The sequence below is a fragment of the Scardinius erythrophthalmus genome (assembly GCF_964197995.2).
Source record: "Scardinius erythrophthalmus genome assembly, chromosome: 17".
In the NCBI taxonomy this organism is placed as follows: Eukaryota; Metazoa; Chordata; class Actinopteri; order Cypriniformes; family Leuciscidae; genus Scardinius; species Scardinius erythrophthalmus.
This window is the reverse complement of record NC_138237.1, coordinates 5,723,068-5,741,422: the sequence shown is the minus strand read 5'-3', so window position 1 is coordinate 5,741,422 and position 18,355 is coordinate 5,723,068. Positions and strand designations below refer to the sequence as shown.

General features: G+C 38.7%; 2 protein-coding genes across 6 annotated transcripts in view; both read left to right on the top strand.

The window, feature by feature from the left end:
• The window catches only part of LOC308705866 (uncharacterized protein), a 30,871-nt gene extending 22,883 nt beyond the window's left edge, over positions 1–7,988 (top strand). Inside the window, exons 4-6 of one of the 4 annotated variants that reach the window (XM_081391146.1) lie at positions 3,021–3,533; positions 7,279–7,413; positions 7,492–7,649. In XM_081391146.1, the coding sequence (XP_081247272.1) occupies positions 3,021–3,178 (158 nt within the window). In that variant the 3' untranslated portion in view covers positions 3,179–3,533; positions 7,279–7,413; positions 7,492–7,649. Of the gene's footprint in view, positions 1–3,020; positions 3,534–7,278 lie in introns of those variants that run through there. The other 3 variants (XM_081391145.1, XM_081391147.1, XR_014031971.1) reach the window with 3 other exon arrangements.
• Positions 7,989–12,386: 4,398 nt separating this feature from the next.
• LOC308705865 (uncharacterized protein) lies at positions 12,387–16,806 on the top strand. 2 transcript variants are annotated; one of them, XM_081391142.1, is made up of 4 exons: positions 12,387–12,657; positions 12,948–13,081; positions 13,542–13,661; positions 15,712–16,806. In XM_081391142.1, the coding sequence occupies exons 3-4, from the start codon at positions 13,604–13,606 to the stop codon at positions 16,614–16,616; spliced, it is 963 nt and encodes a 320-aa protein (XP_081247268.1). In that variant the 5' UTR covers positions 12,387–12,657; positions 12,948–13,081; positions 13,542–13,603; the 3' UTR covers positions 16,617–16,806. The 2 variants fall into 2 exon arrangements, with proteins under 2 accessions (XP_081247268.1, XP_081247269.1); XM_081391143.1 differs by lacking the exon at positions 12,948–13,081.
• The last annotated feature ends 1,549 nt before the right edge of the window (positions 16,807–18,355 follow it).

Here is an 18,355-nt window from a genome sequence, read left to right as displayed (position 1 = left end):
TTGTATTTTATTAACAACATTAATCAAAGGTTACATTACAGCAAAACATAGTGAAGAGAACTATTTACAATAACAAATCTAAAGCAGAAATAACAAATAAATAGTTGGACGGCAGGTCTAACCCTCAGCTGCTAACGCTCCCACTGCCCCAGTGTTAGGGAAGCCTGTGGAGCATTACGAAACATGTATAAGGATCCCTGCGTGCCGTTTTTGGAGGCGGCCTGTCAAGAGACACAGGGCAAGACAGCGTGTCAAAAGCATCCACCCTCTCTTCTCTGCTCGTGGACGCACCAGACCCATGTCTACAAGATCAATGAATAAACAATAAAGAAAGTGCCAATGAATGACTGCTTTGAGTAGCAACATTACAAATAATAATCATCTCGTACATTAGATTTCATATTGCTTACCGTGTTTTTCCAGCAATCTGCTCAACCACACGCAGCGCCAGTAATGCGTCTGTAAGAGTTCTCATGCGGTAGTGCCTCTCGGCTGTTTCCGGAGTGTGTCCCAACAGCCGAGCCACCGTATTCCACTCCACCTCCGGCAGTTTCTTCGCAGCCGTCTCAAAGGCCATCCGGGCGTCACCGCTGCTCACTGCTGGAATGTTGTATCTAGAACACAGGGCAACATTAGAATGCAAAATAACAAGCGGACCATGTGCACATTTGTGTACTTTAGATTGAGTAAAAAGATTATACAAGTATGCATAAATGGCCCTTACTTGGCATGGAGTCTTTTTAGGTCATTACAGGGGTTGTAAATTGGCCTCCCCGTGCTAGAAACAAAAAAATGGCCCTCTGCCGTCGCGTCGTCCCCTGACCTGAGACCCTGGAGCATCACCGGCCGAATTTGGTCAAAGTACAGGCCAAACCACTGGGGAAAAAATAGATAAATACATTTAAAAACACACATGCACACACACAGTTATAGTGTAATTTTGAATACAAACGTACATGTTCCTGGTCAACGGTCAGAGGAACTTGGGCGACTTGTGATGCGGCCGTTTTGTGCTCCTTTACCGCCACACACGAGCCGTTCTGTATGCGGGTTCTCCCCTGCCATTCCTCAACCTGCAAACACACAGTTGTGCACATTTGATGACAGGTCTTACTAATAATCAAAAGGTACACACACACATCTGTGAACCACAAGAGATCAGGAGGCATTGATGAAATAAAAAAAAAGTTACTAAAATACACTTACGGTCATGTTGGTAACAACACCAGGCCACTGGAGGAGCTTGAGCATAACGATGGCCTCCAAATAATAGAGGACCAGCAGGCAGTCATTCTTATCAAGGGCCTCCCCGGAAACGGCTTCTGGACCCTGGAGTTTCCCCATAACCGTCAGGAAATCCATACGAGCCACATCTAGGATAACCACACAGTCTCCCGGCAGCTTCTCTTTTCCGCAACCATGGTACCTGAGAAATAAAATAAGATGATAAGCTCACCTGCGATTTCTGTTTAATAGATAAAAAGGAGTGAAAAAAATCATTAAAAAACATACCGTTTTTGTGTCAACTCTTTGTTGACTTTCTTAGATATACCAGCCCGTATGCCGTCCAAAGGAATGCTAAAGAATTTACAGTCACTGAAGAGACTTTTGTCCTTGGTGAGGATGCTGGTGGAAGTAATGATGTACTTCATGAACCTTAAAGAGAGAGAAAGAAATGGTTGTTACAGCCAGAAGACAGCCTTTCTGATAATTATCAGTTGACAGTTACGTGATGTGTTTGTTACGTTACACAGCACTGACCTCTTGAGACTTTTCCAGTAGTTGAAAACTGTCTGCTTGGAGAGTTGAGTGTGCGTGAGTACATTAAAATACTCTCGCACCTTCTCCACCTCTCTAACAAACGACAGGCTCGGCTCATTTGGGTCCATGAAATACATGAACCTGGAGACATTTTCCACCTGTAATTATACATTACACATTCAAATCTACAGGGCTGAATGTAAAACAGGAAGTACACGTATTACTTAATATTACACAGTACTTAAATATGTAATTACACTGTAACAATAGGCGCGTTTCCATTACAGATTTGCACAAAACTTTTACGATTTTTTCTAAATATCGATAAAAACCTATTGCGAAATGACGGCATTTCCATTAACCGATGTTATGAGACTAAAACGTAATTTTTTAGTCTCATAACTAAAAAATGAGTCCCAGTGGGACTCAATCCAAATGCAGCCCTCTAGCACAGAGTAAGTAAAAGTAAATCGCTAGTTAATACCACTAACAAGACTCAAAATAGCCTCACACTAACACGGTAGCATAATGAGGGTCCCTACATGCAAACCGAAGCATTGAGAACTTTGTAAGTGTACAGACAGTTTAATAAGAAGATACTTTATAAAGACAGTACATTACGCGTATACAGGCATATAAAGAACTCTGTCTCATATTCTGTCCAAACACACACCGTCATCTACGTCAGGTGACTGTAAATGCGCAAAAACTGTTTCCATTGCAGTTTTGCAAAATATTCCTTTTTCGAATTGCCTGAAAAACCACTTCATGCGAGCGTAAAAACTTTTTTGCAATAAATGGGAGTTCCTGCGAAATTGACGTGTTTCCATTGGGCGTATTTTCAATTCGGAATTTCAATTTGCGCAATTTGAAGGGTAATGGAAACGCGGCCAATGACACCTTAAAATAAAGTGTAACCTATTTTTTTTTCTTTATTTATTTATTTTTCTCTGTGTGTGTGTGTGCGTGTGCGTGTCTTTTCTTTTAAAATTACCTCTTGTTTGCTCCTCCTGTTGCCCAAGTCCACGCGCAAATAGTGGAAAAATCCCTCAAGAAAGGGGTGTTTGATGGAGTGCTTCTTATAGAGGCCTTTTTTTACCATTTCCAACCGAACATCAGAGGTCCACCTCGGTCCCCCAGTGCTGCAAAATAAAATAAACCAGGTGGTCAAATGATTGTATGTTTTCAAGAGTAATCATGATGTCCAATCTCTGCATATGCTCTCTGTGAAGGATGATGTGAAACTTTACCTCTGATAGGATTCGCCAGAGCTCTCTTCAGAAGCTGTCTCGTGTTTTGGCTCCACGGGTGGCTCGCTCTCAGCATCCCTCGAGGAGGTCTGAGGAACGGAAGATGGCGCAGGAAGGAGTGGAGGTGTGTTCCTCACCACCAAGCCCTTCTTTTCCATTTCCTCTAACAACCTAAGAAAAGAAAAACAGTGAATACACACACATTTGATGGAATATTGAGTATTGTACTGCAACAGGACAAAGCAGTGAGGCATAAAGATAAGCTACACACCTAGCAAGAGGATCAGCCGCTCCGAAAATGTCCCGAATCTTCTGGTATTCCCAGAACCGCCCGGTGTGGGTGAATTCGGCCATTTCCTTTTTCGCCTTGATCACAGTGGCTTGGATGTCCTCCTCAGAGCTTCCGTGCATGCACGACGTCCTCAGATGCCCGGGAAGAGTGCGCGGCGCCTTCTTACAGTGAGGGCAGAGGAAGTAAATCCTGCTGTGGAACGTACTGTATGAACAAACAAACAAAAAAAGGTGATTTTACTACATACAAGTTAAATGAAATGTAGTCAACGTGTCATATGAGCATAGTAAAGAAGCACCACTTTGCAAAAACAACCACAAAAATATTTTACAAAATGTAAAAAGTTCAAACATGTTTATTCATTAAACTTGTTCCTCAAAGTGAACAAAGGGGATAGGGGTTAAATGAAAAATCAATACAAGTATAATAATGTTAACTTTATATTCATAAAATTAGTGTGTCTTTGAACAGGTAGAAAACATTTTGTAAAATCGCACACCACTACTATCCACAATTGGCAAAGGGAGATTGAAATTTGATTTATCTCTTCAGAAAACCACAAAATACATAATATTTATCTAGTAAATGATTATTGATATTTAAAGGAACACTCCGACTTTTTGGAACTTTAGCTTATTCACAGTATCCTTCAGAGTTAGATAAGTCCACATACCCTTTTCATTTCTGTGTGTTCTGTAAGTGTTATTTGACGCACCCACCGCTAGCCTAGCTTAGCATAAAGACTGGATGTAAATGGATAATGGTAGCATACTAATCCCAATAAGTGACAAAATAATGCAAACATTTTCCTATTTACATGTTGTGATCTGTATAGTCACAGCGTGTACAAATAACAAGGCTATATGAGACAGAGACCATTTTTAATCGTATAAATACTGGGAACTATATTCTCACTAGGCGTAGGAGCACAGCTACTTGGGTGGAGTGGCTACTTGGGCGGAGTGATTAGCGCAGCACACGAGACGCCCTGTTGTTGATTTAGCTGTGCTCCTACGCCTAGTGAGAATGTAAATAATGGAAATAGGAAAATGTAAATAGGAAAATGTTTGCATTATTTTGTCACTTATTGGGATTAGTATGCTACCATTATCCATTTACATCCAGTCTTTGTGCTAAGCTAGGCTAGCGGTGGGTGCGTCAAATAACACTTACAGAACGCACAGAAATGAAAAAGGTATATGGACTTATCTAACTCTGGGGGATACTGTGAATAAGCTAAAGTCCCAAAAAGTCGGAGTTTTCCTTTAAGACTTTTTAGATATCTGGACTGGCAACAACATTGACAGACACCAGTATCCCCAATAAAGCATTAATGTTAAAGGACAAGGAGAATTTTAGGTTTCTTTCGCTTTCACTGATATGCTCACACAAAAATCGCTGCAAAAGATGCTTTCCAACAGGTTTTATCGTAGTTTTGGTCAAACACACACCACAAAAAAAACTTGGACAAAAACTACGATAAAACCTGTTGGAAAGCATCTTTTGCAGCGATTTTTGTGTGAGCATATCAGTGAACACCCCTGACCACTCGGTGAGTTTCACGTCTTTATAAACGAAAGTTACGTTTTTTTGGAAGGATTGTTCCAGTGCAATCCGGTGAAGCGAAAGAAACCTAAAATTCTCGGGCCAGCAGCATGTGTCCAAATTTTAATCTTAACCGTTCTATTTCATCAGAAACGATTTGTAAACGGGGCTTTAAGTGTAAAATACCTAACTTGTCCTTTAAAGGTACAAGTGAAAAATCAGTTAGGTATTTTAACAAACAAAGACAAGGCAGCTTTACCCAATACACCTAACATATAGGAATCACTTACCCTTCAGAAGCCATTTCAAGTTCTTTTAGAAAAAGCAGTGAGCTCCAGATGACTCTGTTCGACTCGTGCAAAGGATGTCCTCCAACTGAATTTTTTTTAACACAGTGGCTTCAGCAGACCCATAGATTAACCTGAGTCTGTTTTCAAACTAGCCAATGAGATCGCAGCGTTACACACACCACTGCGCAGGTGATGATGGGCCATTTAGGCCTGTGGCTAGGTGAAAAACTGTTTTTTTCTATGGTTTACCCCAGCCCCATGGAGAGGTGTGAATTGCCCTTTAATCTGGTTAAATCTAGTTTAGGGTCAGGGTCAGAAAAGGATATTATACTGAGGGTGAGTAAATGGTTTTATTTTTATTTTGTTTTACTAATTACTATTATTAATGTTCTGGAAAGAAGTATGGTCATCAGACCTGCATTCATTTGGTCAAAAATACAGGACATTTTTGTAACACTATAAACTATCATTCAAAAGTTTGGGGTGAGTCATTGTTTTATTTCTTTTTTTGGAATAAATTAATAATAGTAAGCAAGTAAATGTTAAATTGATAAAAAAAAAGTGATAGTAAAGATTTATATTGTTAGAAAAGATTTTTTGTTTTGAATAAATGCAGTTCTTTTTATTTTTATACCCTCACATTAGTTTACGATAGTTACATATAAATCTTATGACTTTACATGTAATACATAAATAAAAATGGAACTTAGTTCAAATATATCAATATAAAATATCCACGTATCCAAATATACTTTAAAACTCTCTGTCTGCCTTATATAGCTAAAAATCACCCTTATTTATAGAATGCTGTATTTCTGATCAAATAAATGCAGGCTTTCAAATAAATCTGTCATGAAGACTCTTTGTGTTTAATAATAGTAATCCCATATATATATATTGTTTTATTCAGTGTGTGCACAAAGACATAATGAGTGACAGCGGTGTGGTGACGTCAGGAGCTAGCGATGTGGCAAATAGAAATAAGACACTTGTGGTAATAATTCACATTTCATTGTTTTATTTTATTTTTTCAATGTTTTTTTCTTCCCCCAGGCAACAACCGAGATTATAAACCACACTGTGAGTGCACTTGTCATTAAACAGTGCATCTGTTTTTAGACAGATAAGAATTGAGAAATTAGGAAATGCCGGACAGTCTGTTTGAAAAGCGACCAGACCCTGAGAGGACAAAGGACCTCTCTGGAGATTAACATTTGAACTAGCTCTCGTGCACCATCGAGACGAAAGTCTCACCTCCGAGTCATCCTAATCTACATCTCTTCCCTCTCCCCTCACCCCCTCTCTCTCATGCTCAGATCACCTGAATTCACCCAAGAAAATGTATAGTTTAATGTGAATGATTACCACAGAGTATCTTTCATGGTATCATTTAAAGTGTCATTTAAAATGTCTCAGTGCGACTGGTACAAATGTCTCATTCCCAAATAAGTAAACAAAAGGTAATAAGGTTTTTAAGAGTTTTAAAGATAACTGGATGATCTGAGAAAGATGATAAAGATGTTAACCCCCCCCCCCCCCCCAATAAAAAAAAGCTGCAATCTCTGAATGCAAATGTACATGTTTCCATGTGAAAGGTTTGTCTATATAATGAAATGCAGCAGGGAATTCGGGGCCTTTTCTGTACTTCAGATTAGCCTGCACGTGCGACTGAGCGGGAGACCTCTCAGCCTCATGTATTCCTTAATGTTGGGTTGCACATCTCTTCTCTCTATTTCAGAGCGTTTGATGTTTTGTATTGATTATCTTTGAACTGATTATGAAATTGGCATGATACATTTACCTGACATAATAAATTGCTACATTTGATTATTCTAACTGATTTTGACATTATTTTCATTAAAGAGTTAAAAGGAGTAGTCAAACATTCGCTCATAATTAATGATCCACAGATATCATTAAAACCTTTTCATTTATGGAGTCAGATGAAATAACGAGAGAATACATAATCAAATGTATTAGATTTAATAAAAAAAATACTTTGCCTCGAGAAAAGAAAGTAACACGGTAAGACTCGACCGCGCTGGTCGGATGCCGGTTTTGGGCCGATCGAGCGCAAGCTTACACAGATATTATTGTATGATGTGCAGTTGGACAGATGTTGTATTGTGTTATTTTGCAGGACAGCGAGCACACTTCCTCTTCAGAGGAGTTCATATTAGGAGGAGGTCATATTCCTCCTCCTAACAGTCCGAATTTGCCTCATCGTCCACCCCCACCTTTTCCAGTTCTTCCTCCTCAGGACGACTTTGATGAGGTAATGCACATATTCAATGTAGGCTGTCAAACTCTCACATTTTTTTTTTTTTTTTTATTTATCTCCAGTATTTTGCAGACGACGAGGAGGAGGATGACTGATTGTTTTTTTTATAACTCCATTTATAACTCCATGTTGGTGGAACGCTCTCCCCACCCTCATCCGGAATGCAGAATCCCTGACAACATTCAGAAGACAGCTGAAAACCCATCTCTTCCGGGAGCACTTAACCTCATAAAAAAAAAAAAAAACCTCCCCTTTCCCTCTAAACCTCGCTTATCGGGCTTATGCTACTCTGAATAATGCCTGAACTTTGTATCTGGAGCACTTCTTGCGCTGCTTTTTGTTTTTGCCTCTTCATGATGACTCGCTTAATCTAGTCCTACTTTGTAAGTCGCTTTGGATAAAAGCGTCTGCTAAATGACTAAATGTAAATGTAAACTCACTGCCCAGCCAGAGTGCACCTTCTCCGGCTTGGGTCACTGCCTTGAAGGCCCTGGAGCTGTGAGACCACTGGAACATTTTGGACTTTGTCATTTTTAAAGTAAACATTTCTAATAAAAATGTAATATATCATTATGGTCTACTCTTCTCATTTAAAAAAATATATATTTCCAACATAACCAGTATAGGCCCCCACCAGCTTTGTTGTTTTAGCTGTCTTTTAATCTGAGCCTAAACTTACTCTAAGTGCTTCTGTTTATGCACACCTCCCCTAACTCTCTCTCTCACTCACACACACACACACACACACACACACACACACAGCAGAGATTTGAGATTTGACTGAATTACAAAGAATTATTTATTTTTTTAATGTAAAAAGACATGCACACTGGATGCACAAAATAGCATTAGTTGTTTCCCCCAAAGAATTGAGTGAGAGGTCGTTTTACAGCAGTTATTTTACATAATCATCTCAGCCCCTGCGATGAGATGATAATGGGCCAAAAATGAGCCATCATCGTTAGGGCTAGGGTCATCTGAAAAACTGTTTTTTTAATGGCTGGCATTCATATTAATACAAACCAGTATTTCAGGGTTATTAAAGGTTACCTCTAACCCTAACCCATGATGGGGGCTATTCACACCTGTGCAGGGGCCACTGTGTGCTGAGACCTGATTGGCTGTTCTGAATAAAAGACTTTCTGATACCTTAGTCTGCTGGCAAAAAATAGCCAGTTTGTTCCAAAGATTTGAGTGAGAGGTCATATAGGATCATCTGGAGATCATCTTTGCCTGTGATCGTGAAAAGTTGCAAAAGAGTGCATCTCAAAAACACTGTGTGGTCTTTCCATCAGGAATCATACTTTAACTTTATTGGATACTTTTGTTTGACTGCTGTTGCAATGGCTGAGTAATCTCAGAAGAGGGTAAGGCTTGTTTTTTTGTTTCTTAACTGTATTTGCTTGTGTTATTTGTGTTTCCTTCAGAGGATGTTTCCTTCATTTGGATAATTATTTTATTTAAGAATAATCAGTTTAGGTCAGAAGTCATTGTGGTTACATTTGAATTTGGGGTTTTATCTCACCTTTGATGTGGTTTAAGACAAACCAATTTAAAATTAAAATAACAAACCTATGTTAACAATGTTTCAAAGCAAAGTAATTGGGTTTTTAAAGTTTTAAAAGTTGAAACTAAGCTCCATGACAGACCCTGTTCTGTTGCATATTTAGTTTTTTTTTAATCATGTCTCATTCTTTTTAATCATTGTTTAAATAATTTATTCTATATCATGCCATCTTGTCTTGAAGGTTTGCTGATCGCCCCATTGTGCACTGTTTGCTGTGCCAAAAGCCACAAGACAACCTTTCTGTTCACCTGGCCAGGGTGTGTATGAAGAAAAGCACACCTGAGGAAAGAGCAGCCGAGGTCCAGATAGCCAAGGCTTCGGGCAGACAGTGGGTCCGCAACAACAGGACCTGGGACTACAACCAGCTCTGCGTGCTCCTGCCTGACAGACGCTCTCAGGTCACCATGGTCAAAGAGCTTCTTCGACGTGTTTTTTTTTATTTTTATCACAAACCAGCCAAGGGAGTCGATTTGAGAGTGACTAGCTGCCTTTGCTGCTGCTCCGTCTGATCTTCCTCAAACGTAAGAGCTATGCAATCAAGACATTCAGAAAGTACAGCAGACTTCTGAAGGAGAATGCATGTATAAATGCATGTGTGCAATGCATGTATAAATATTGTATAAATGCTTAAGCTGAAATTCTTAAATGTTAATGCTTGTCTTACTTAGTATTTTTATCAATAACTTTAATAGTCTTGTCTGTTATGTTTAATTCAAACAGCCGGTTCGTTCAAAGGGCTCCTGGCATTAAAATTACCAGAAGATTTTGAGAGTGGCAAAGTCTGACGTGCTGAGGATCCAGAGGGACCTGCAGGTGGGAAGAGAGCTCTCCAACACCGACAGGACGCAGTACCGCTACTATTGCGAGGCGCTCTTGGTGTTCGTCCACATGCAGCGTCCAGGAGCTGTGGAAGCCTTTGTAAACGAGTTTACACTTGTGATATGCTGTAATATTTGCACACGTATGCATTTGTATTCTATCTGTGCGCTCCCTATATATATATATATATAAATGGAATTTTAGGGGCGTTACTGCATTCTAAAAGTGTTTTTGTTTGTTTTTTTGCCTGAGTGAGAAACTCAATAATGTCAGCTCGCACATCATTAAAAAAACAATTATTCTCGTAGATGCTACAGCTCTAATATTTATACATGCATTGCACATGCAAATCGACTTTCTCCTTCAGAAGTCTGCTGTGCTTTCTGAATGTCTTGATTGACAGATGTCTCGTCCAATCAGCGGTCAGTATTCCATTCGCCACATAACCTACCTTTTCCGTTTTCTCTGACTTGTCGTTGTGTTTTCTGACTTGCTAATTTGTTTTCAGATTTGTCGTTGTGTTTTCTGATTGTTATTTTGTTTTTGGAATTGTGTTTGGTTTTCCACTTCTCAGCCACCATAAATATTTCATCATGTCTGCTTCAAATCAAATAGGCAAAAAAGGACAATGATACAGCCGTACATCTGATTATGAATGTGATGGCAATAGCGTGACACTTTAAGCTCAGAAGCCCTACGGATCGCAAAAGCTGCTTCCGAATCTTCAGTCCTCATTCTCCTGGATCTGTCTGCTGCCTTCCACACTGTGAATCATCAGATCCTTATGTCCAGCCTCTCATCACTGGGCATCACAGGAACTTCACTCCACTGGTTTGAGTCCTATCTCGCAGATAGGTCCTTCAGGGTCGCATGGAGAGGCGAGGTATCCAAAGCACATCAACTGACCACAGGGGTTCCTCAGGGTTCAGTGCTTGGACCGCTCCTCTTCTCCATCTACACCCCATCACTGGGACACATCACACAGGCTCATGGTTTCTCCTACCACTGCTATGCTGATGACACACAGCTCTTCCTCTCATTTCAACCAGATGATCCCACAGTAGCTGCACGGATCTCAAGCTGTCTGGCGGACATCTCGGCATGGATGAAGGAACATCACCTGCAGCTCAACCTGGCAAAGACTGAGCTTCTCATCCTCCCTGCCAATCCGTCTCTACAGCACGACTTCACCATCCAGCTAGATTCATCATCAATCACCCCATCAAGGTCGGTCAGAAATCTTGGAGTAACGTTTGATGACCAGCTGACCTTCACAGATCACATTTCAAAGACAGCCCGATCATGCAGGTTTGCACTGCACAACATCAGGAAGATCAGGTCTTTCCTAACTGAGCATGCAACAACACTTCTCGTCCAGGCCCTGGTCATTTCTAGGCTTGACTACTGCAATGCTCTTCTGGCTGGACTTCCATCATGTGCAACTAAACCTCTACAGATGATCCAGAACGCTGCAGCTCGTCTCGTCTTCAACGAGCCCAAGAGGGCCCACGTCACTCTGTTCATCTCTCTGCACTGGCTACCTCTCGCTGCTCGCATCAAGTTCAAGGCATTGACGCTTGCTTACAGATCTATCACAGGCTCAGCTCCCTCCTACCTTCACTCACTCCCACAAGCCTACATCCCTACGATCAGTCAAAGGGCGACGTCTCGTGGTTCCATCACAGAGAGAGGCACAAAATCACTTTCCAGAACATTCTCATAAACAGTTCCATGCTGGTGGAATGATCTCCTCACCCTCATCCGGAACGCAGAATCCCTGACAACCTTCAAAAGACAGCTGAAAACCCATCTCTTCCGTGGGCACTTAACCTCGAAAAAAAAAAACAACAACACTTTCCTTTTCCTTTAAATCCTCGCTTATCGGGCTTATGCTACTATGAATAATGCCTGAACTTTGTATTTTGAGCACTTCTTGCGTTGTTTTTGCCTCTTCATGATGACTCGCTTAATTTAGTCCTAATTTGTAAGTCGCTTTGGATAAAAGCGTCTGCTAAATGACTAAATGTAAATGTAAGCTTGTACCTTATAAATTATTATTATTATAGATGTATGTTGACACTAGCCTTAAGTTGGATTTTCAATGTTTCAATAGTAAACTTTCATAGCGTTTTATACTAGGCCTACAATACAGATTGTTTCAAAGCATCTTTACAGTGATTACAGGAAAAAAAAATGATTCAGTGAGATATAAAATAAGGTTTAAAGTCCACATAAAATCAAAATTGACCATATTTACTTTGTTTGCCTAAATTGATCGTTTTGTGGTGAACAATTCATCCATGCAAGTCAATCCACACAAAAAAATTTTTTGGCTTCGTAATCTTTAATCAAAATCTGAAAATGCCCCTCCCCTCTGCATTGGAGGACCTTCTCTGATGACGTAGGTTTGAGGAATTGGTTTGGGCAACGCTTAACCACTCCCCTCAAACCGTTAGTCTGTTATGAGCAGAGATGGAGAGGAGGAGCGCTAGAGTAAAACCCTGCCCTCTGTTCAATATTCCGTTTCACTGGGAAATACGTCACAACACTGGAGAAAAGTCGTTTGCAACTTCCGGTTCACGCGGACTTTAAGATAATTTAGGCTCTTACATTGTTAGCCTATATTTTGATAAGTCAATCCAAAAAAGTAATGAAAATTAACTCGTCATATTTTAAGTAGATTTTGCATACTTGTTGAATCCATCGTGATTCTTGAAACAAGTTAACTGATTCAGTTTTGGCTACTGTGTTTATCAGACTGTGAGGACATTAATTTTATTTTTATTTTATTGGGAGAAATCTAAATCGGGTGACTTGCATTGAGCTGCCCGGACAGAATTGGAGTTTTTAAGGTAAATCTTCATACGTCCTAATAAATCCCAAATTTTTATTAAAAATACTTGTACCGTATAACTAAAAATGAAGTCAAGATTTATATTAAAATCAATAGTAACACACAACAAAGAGTCCAGAAGGTAAATTCAATTGCAAACTCCTTAGCACATATTTTTATCTCAAATCTCAAACAAGATAACAGATTTTTATCATGGCCGCCCGTCTTGTACCTAATCTAATGGGTTAGTTAGCAGAGCTACATTCTCTGGGGTTAGATAGTTTAATATTGATTGGTTTCCGCCAGTAGAGGCGCTTGAGCAACCGAAGCAATGACACACATCCGAGTCTAGGAGAAGAAGAGAAGTGAGCGAGGGAAGGGGACATAAACATGAGAAGTGGAACACAGCCGGTCATTCTGCTCTAAATCTGCTGTTTCAGACTGTGAGTACATTCATTTGATCATTTATTAGGAGAAATCTAAATCCTAAGGGAAAAACGACTCAGTTAATTTAGTGAATCACTCAGAAATGAATCGAAATGAACCGACTGATGTTGTTCACTAAGTTACTCTCGTCAAACGTAAACTCGTTACTGACTTTTTTTTCACATTACAATTTGTCAAGATTGAGTTGTGTTTTTCATTTTATTTAATGAAACCTGTTAAAATGCATGTAAATCACATCTAATATTAGAGCAACATAAAATCAGCCAGAGGAGTTGAATTGTTTCTAAACAGTTGTTTGATCAAAACACTTAAAGCTGGATAACTGAGAGTGATTGTAAGTGTGATGATCATCTGCTAAATGAGCAACAACGACCACAATTCACTCCTTCAGTCAGTGAAGCTCCCACAGCCGTTCATGAGAGTTTAAATGCTGGGAATATTCCCATCTTCCCACAGGAGAAGAAGAAGCAAGCAGGAGGAATTACTCCAGGAGAAACTACTGACATACTATTGTAAAGATGGAGATTAAGGAAGAACCCTGCAGAATAAAAGATGAAGATACAGAGGAACAAATAGGTTGGTGTTTTCCTTCATTCTCTTTAATGACTGATGAGGAACATTAAGATGAAAACTCACTTTTCCTCCTGAGACCCAGGCTTAGACTTTTAAGTCTGGTTTTCCTGTAAAGAGCACATTCAAGGCTTTTCAGAGATACCAAATGTTTAGGTTTCACCATTACAACTCCTCCTCTTTGGCGTTAAAATCAACTGACATTGACTGAATGATCAAATTTAGCACTCTTATGGAAATGTGATATGTTGTAATTATAATTTAAATCAGTGTAATTTTCAAATTGTTTTTCGTAAATAAACATCTCAGAAAAACGTTACAGATTTCAAATCAGAATATGACTCTGTTAGGAAACAGATAATTGATTTCATACATGTCCTCAGTAGAGACACCATAGATTTCATCCTAATGCGTTTGCACAAAAGTTTTCATATTTATAAAACCACGAGTACGACAGAACCTGTGCAAAATTATCAGTATAAAGTCAGCTGAAGGTTGTGCGTACATGCGTCTCCTCACAGAAATAACCATATATGAATCTTACACCGCCTCGTTTTACAATGCATAACATCATCTGCATTTAATTTCAAAACATATTCCCATCCATGTGATAACATATTTAATGATACAAGACAGTAAAATATGAGATATGGACTATGTGCCGTCACATTACAAAACTAAAATTTATTCAGTATCGTTGTCTTGTTTTGCAATAAATAAAGCAAAATTGATTGTATAAAATACATTTCAGAGAAAGTTTTCAGAGAAGAGTTATTCTCAATCTTTTCCACTGGCCAAATAGTATTTTTTAATTGCATTAAACAAATCTTAACTTATGCAGTTTTGTGTATGAGGTAAACATAGGATGATTAGGTTATATATTTACACTGCAAACAGATAGGCCTTATTTTTTGCAGTGTAAATAATTGTCTGACTCAGCTCATCACTGACAAAGATGTTTTAAAATAGAAAGTGCTTTTTTTTTTAAATTCTATCCTTCAAATGCAATGCTATTTTTCATAATATTGGTTTCACTCAAATGGTTATCATTAGGCTCTGTTTATCTGTGCACGACACCAACTTGCTTAAATGAAGTCAGGTGCGCATCATCAACATTCATTATTCGTGCGAAAATACTTTCTCAGATCATGAATTCTGCTATTAATAACACAATTTAAAGCGGGATTGCCATGCGCCAAGCAAATCCTCGCTGGTTAAAACATTAAAACAGCATGCTACTGGAAAAGTGTTCAAAAGCAGCGCATCCACTACAATTATTTCTATTTAAATTAATAATTACTAAATATTTAATTTAATAATTAATACATATATTTATAAATATTAAGTATGTCCGTACGGTGTGCACATTTAAGGCTAGTTTATTTTTTTATAAATCACGATATGCGCGTGGATAATTGCAGCGTTTATACATCTGGCCTCAGGACTTAAAGCATGTGTATCAGGCATTTTAGGGAGACACACCAAGTGAATAGGGAAAGAAATTGTATATCAATATTTCTATAAAATATGAGATATTTTCATGAAAATGTTGCAAAGTTATTACTCCCATTATAACACTTCTCTTTTTCATTACATGTTGCCGCAAGAACACATTAATTTGCAAATTCAATAAATTGTATAGAATGGGACGACCCGTTTATGGTGATTTTACACATATTGCATAAAGTAAAATAGTTGATCAAATCATACTCTCTGGTAAATGAAAAAGGAATGCCTATACATGTCTTATCATGTCATTTTATTTTCTTGGTTTCCTGGTGTCCTCTACAGACAAAATATGAATAAACTATCTTTAAAAAAAAAAACTCCTCTCCATTTGTTTCTTATGCTGCAAATAATCTAATGACAAAATAAAAAACAAACTAAATTCACACACAAAGTTCTGGTTCTCAGGAGTATATAACAATACATATAAAACTAGATACTAGTAGACTCAGTAGTAAACTAGATTTGTGCTAAATTTAGAATGAACTTTATTTATTTTTCTCATTTGTCCTTTTTTAATTTAATTTGGAGAATTTAATGTTGATTTTAGACCCGATGGAAGTGAATGAAGACAAACAGCAACAATTTCAAAAGCCTCATGATTTCACAAATGAAGATGGAAATGCGGTCGTTTCAAAGACTGAAGAGAATTTCACACAAAAACAAGCTGGAAAATCTGGAGTTGAAGGATCTTTCACCTGCTCTGAGTGTGGAAAGAGTTTCATATATAAATCAACCCTGAACAGACACATGAGGATTCACACTGGAGAAAGGCCTTATACATGCACTCAGTGTGGAAAGAGTTTCATTCATAAAGGACACCTTAACATACACATGAGAGTTCACACTGGAGAAAAACCGTTCATATGCTCTCAGTGTGGAAAGAGTTTCGGTTACAAAAACATTCTCAAAGATCATATGCTCTCTCACTCTGGATTGAGGTCATTCAGCTGTGATCAGTGTGATAAAACATTTGTTTATTTATCTAACTTAAAAATCCACCTTAAAGTTCATGCTGGTGTGAAGTCTCACGTTTGTTCTTTTTGTGAAAAGAGTTTTACGCGACTGGAGACTTTAAAAGTGCATGAGAGTATTCATACTGGTGTGAGACCTCATATGTGCTCTGACTGTGGAAAGGCCTTCATTACATCAGGTGCATTAAATCAACACCAAAGAAATCACACTGGAGAGAAACAGTACAAGTGTTCACACTGTGGAAAGAGTTTCTCTCAGTCAGAAACCCTGAAAGTTCATGAGAGAATTCATACAGGAGAGAAACCGTACAAGTGTTCACACTGTGGAAAGAGTTTCTCTCAGTCAGAAAACCTGAGAAGTCATGAGAGAGTTCATACCGGAGAGAAACCTTATGAGTGCTCTTCGTGTTTGAAGAGTTTCGCCCGATCAGATCATCTACGAACGCATGAGAAAAAGCATTGCCCGAAGGTGTCTAAGTGAGCAAAGTTTATGTTCTGATAATCGCTTTCAGGTGAATAGTTTAATTTTATCAGGGCTTCTACACAATATGGACAAGTATGAATTTAGTATGATTTTAGTGATTTCTGAGTCTGGATGAGTATATATGGAAAAAAATACTTGTTTCCTTATTCTGTTTCCCTCTATTCCTAAATAAATTTGCCATACAAGTAGAGTGTTTTCTTTCTTTCTCTCTTTCTCTCTTTTTTTTTATTTTATTGCAGCAGCCAAAGGGTCGGTGCTTGAGTGAATCTTTTATATGTTTAATGTATCAGTGTTACAAATTCAAGGTGTATATTTGCATTTACATTTAAGGAATAGTTCCCCAAAAATTAAAATTAGGGAGAACGTGTCTAGTTCTAGAGATGCTTAAAGTTCAAGGGGGGACGCCATTGCAGTTCAAATTGATTATTTTTATTTATTTATTTTTTTAGGGAAATGAAAGGGATTTCTATATTGTATTCCCTCAATAGCCTATGAAAGCTATATGAATTCAGCACAAAAACATAGGGCAAAAAATATATAGGCCTATATAATGATTTTAAAAAGCAGCTCAGTATTCTATGGATGGTTGTGCAATCAACTTTCTTTGCAGCCAATAGACTTGCTTCTCTATCGGTGCACGTCACAGAACCGATCATCAGAGCAAACCACTTCAGGTAAATTAACTGTGATAAACCGAGATTATGGGTGAAAATCAAGAAACAGAATGTCCATACTATCCATCCTTAATAGTATGTGAGATTAAAATGTGTCCCAAAGTAGTAGGCTATGTTGAAAAGAGTATGCCAGAAGTCCTGTCTTTATGTTTCCTATAGATTCTACTATTTCTTCCTATTCTATTTATTGTCTACTATTTCCCATAGATTTTCGAAGTGTGGATCCGATCTCACTATAATGGCTAATATTGCCCACAATCCTTTGCGGTTGAGGAGGATTCGGTTCAGAACTACAAACACGAGTAAAAAGTGTTCAAAAAGCTACAAAACATGGCGGAGTGCGCGATTGACGGTTAAGTAGAGAATATTGGATAAAAGGATTTGAGTGACTAATAATCAACATTTAAGCTGTTAAAATGTTTTTATTTAATGTTATTCGTCTTATATTTCATCTGCAGCAACAATGTGAACTTTTAAAAAGATCGTCTGGCCATTAACTTTTAAATGCATCATGATAAGGGTTTGAAATTAAAGGCAGGGTAGGGCCTACGTTCATGATGCATTTAAAAGTAGGCAGGTTTTTTCTAAAAAGCTTTTTCCCAAATTTGTTTAAACATACCAATACATAATTAAAATGTAAGTACTCTGAAAAGGAGAGTATAAAAATTGACTGTCTGTGGTCCTCTCAGGGCTGCAATAAACACAGCTACTTATTTCCATTCGGAACGAATTAAATGATTGGCTGGGAGAATGTCACTCTCCCCCGCTACCATACCACCCCTGCCGCTACAGGAGCTGCCCACATGCACGCGCCCGTTTGACTCGAGGTGGGGAAGAGGCACGGAAGCTTGGAAGAATCACAATTATGGCAGAGAAAGAGCAGTCGAAATTCCCAGTACCTGCATATACAGTCAGCGAAGGCAAACAAGGCAAACACGTCCTCCAGCTGAGCGGTCGGCATCGCGCGTTCATGTGTTTTGGGGGCGTGGCTTTGGAAGGAGCCCAGAAGGGAGGGGTCGGGAGTGAATAAAATAAGTAGCTGTGTTTATTGCAGCCCTGAGA

Bases quoted from the DNA above. Each gene is read 5' to 3' on its own strand.
- LOC308705865 (XM_081391143.1), top strand. From the start codon at position 13,604: ATGGAGATTAAGGAAGAACCCTGCAGAATAAAAGATGAAGATACAGAG. The intron at 13,662-15,711 runs GTTGGTGTTTTC...TGTTGATTTTAG, and splicing joins AGATACAGAGGAACAAATAG to ACCCGATGGAAGTGAATGAA.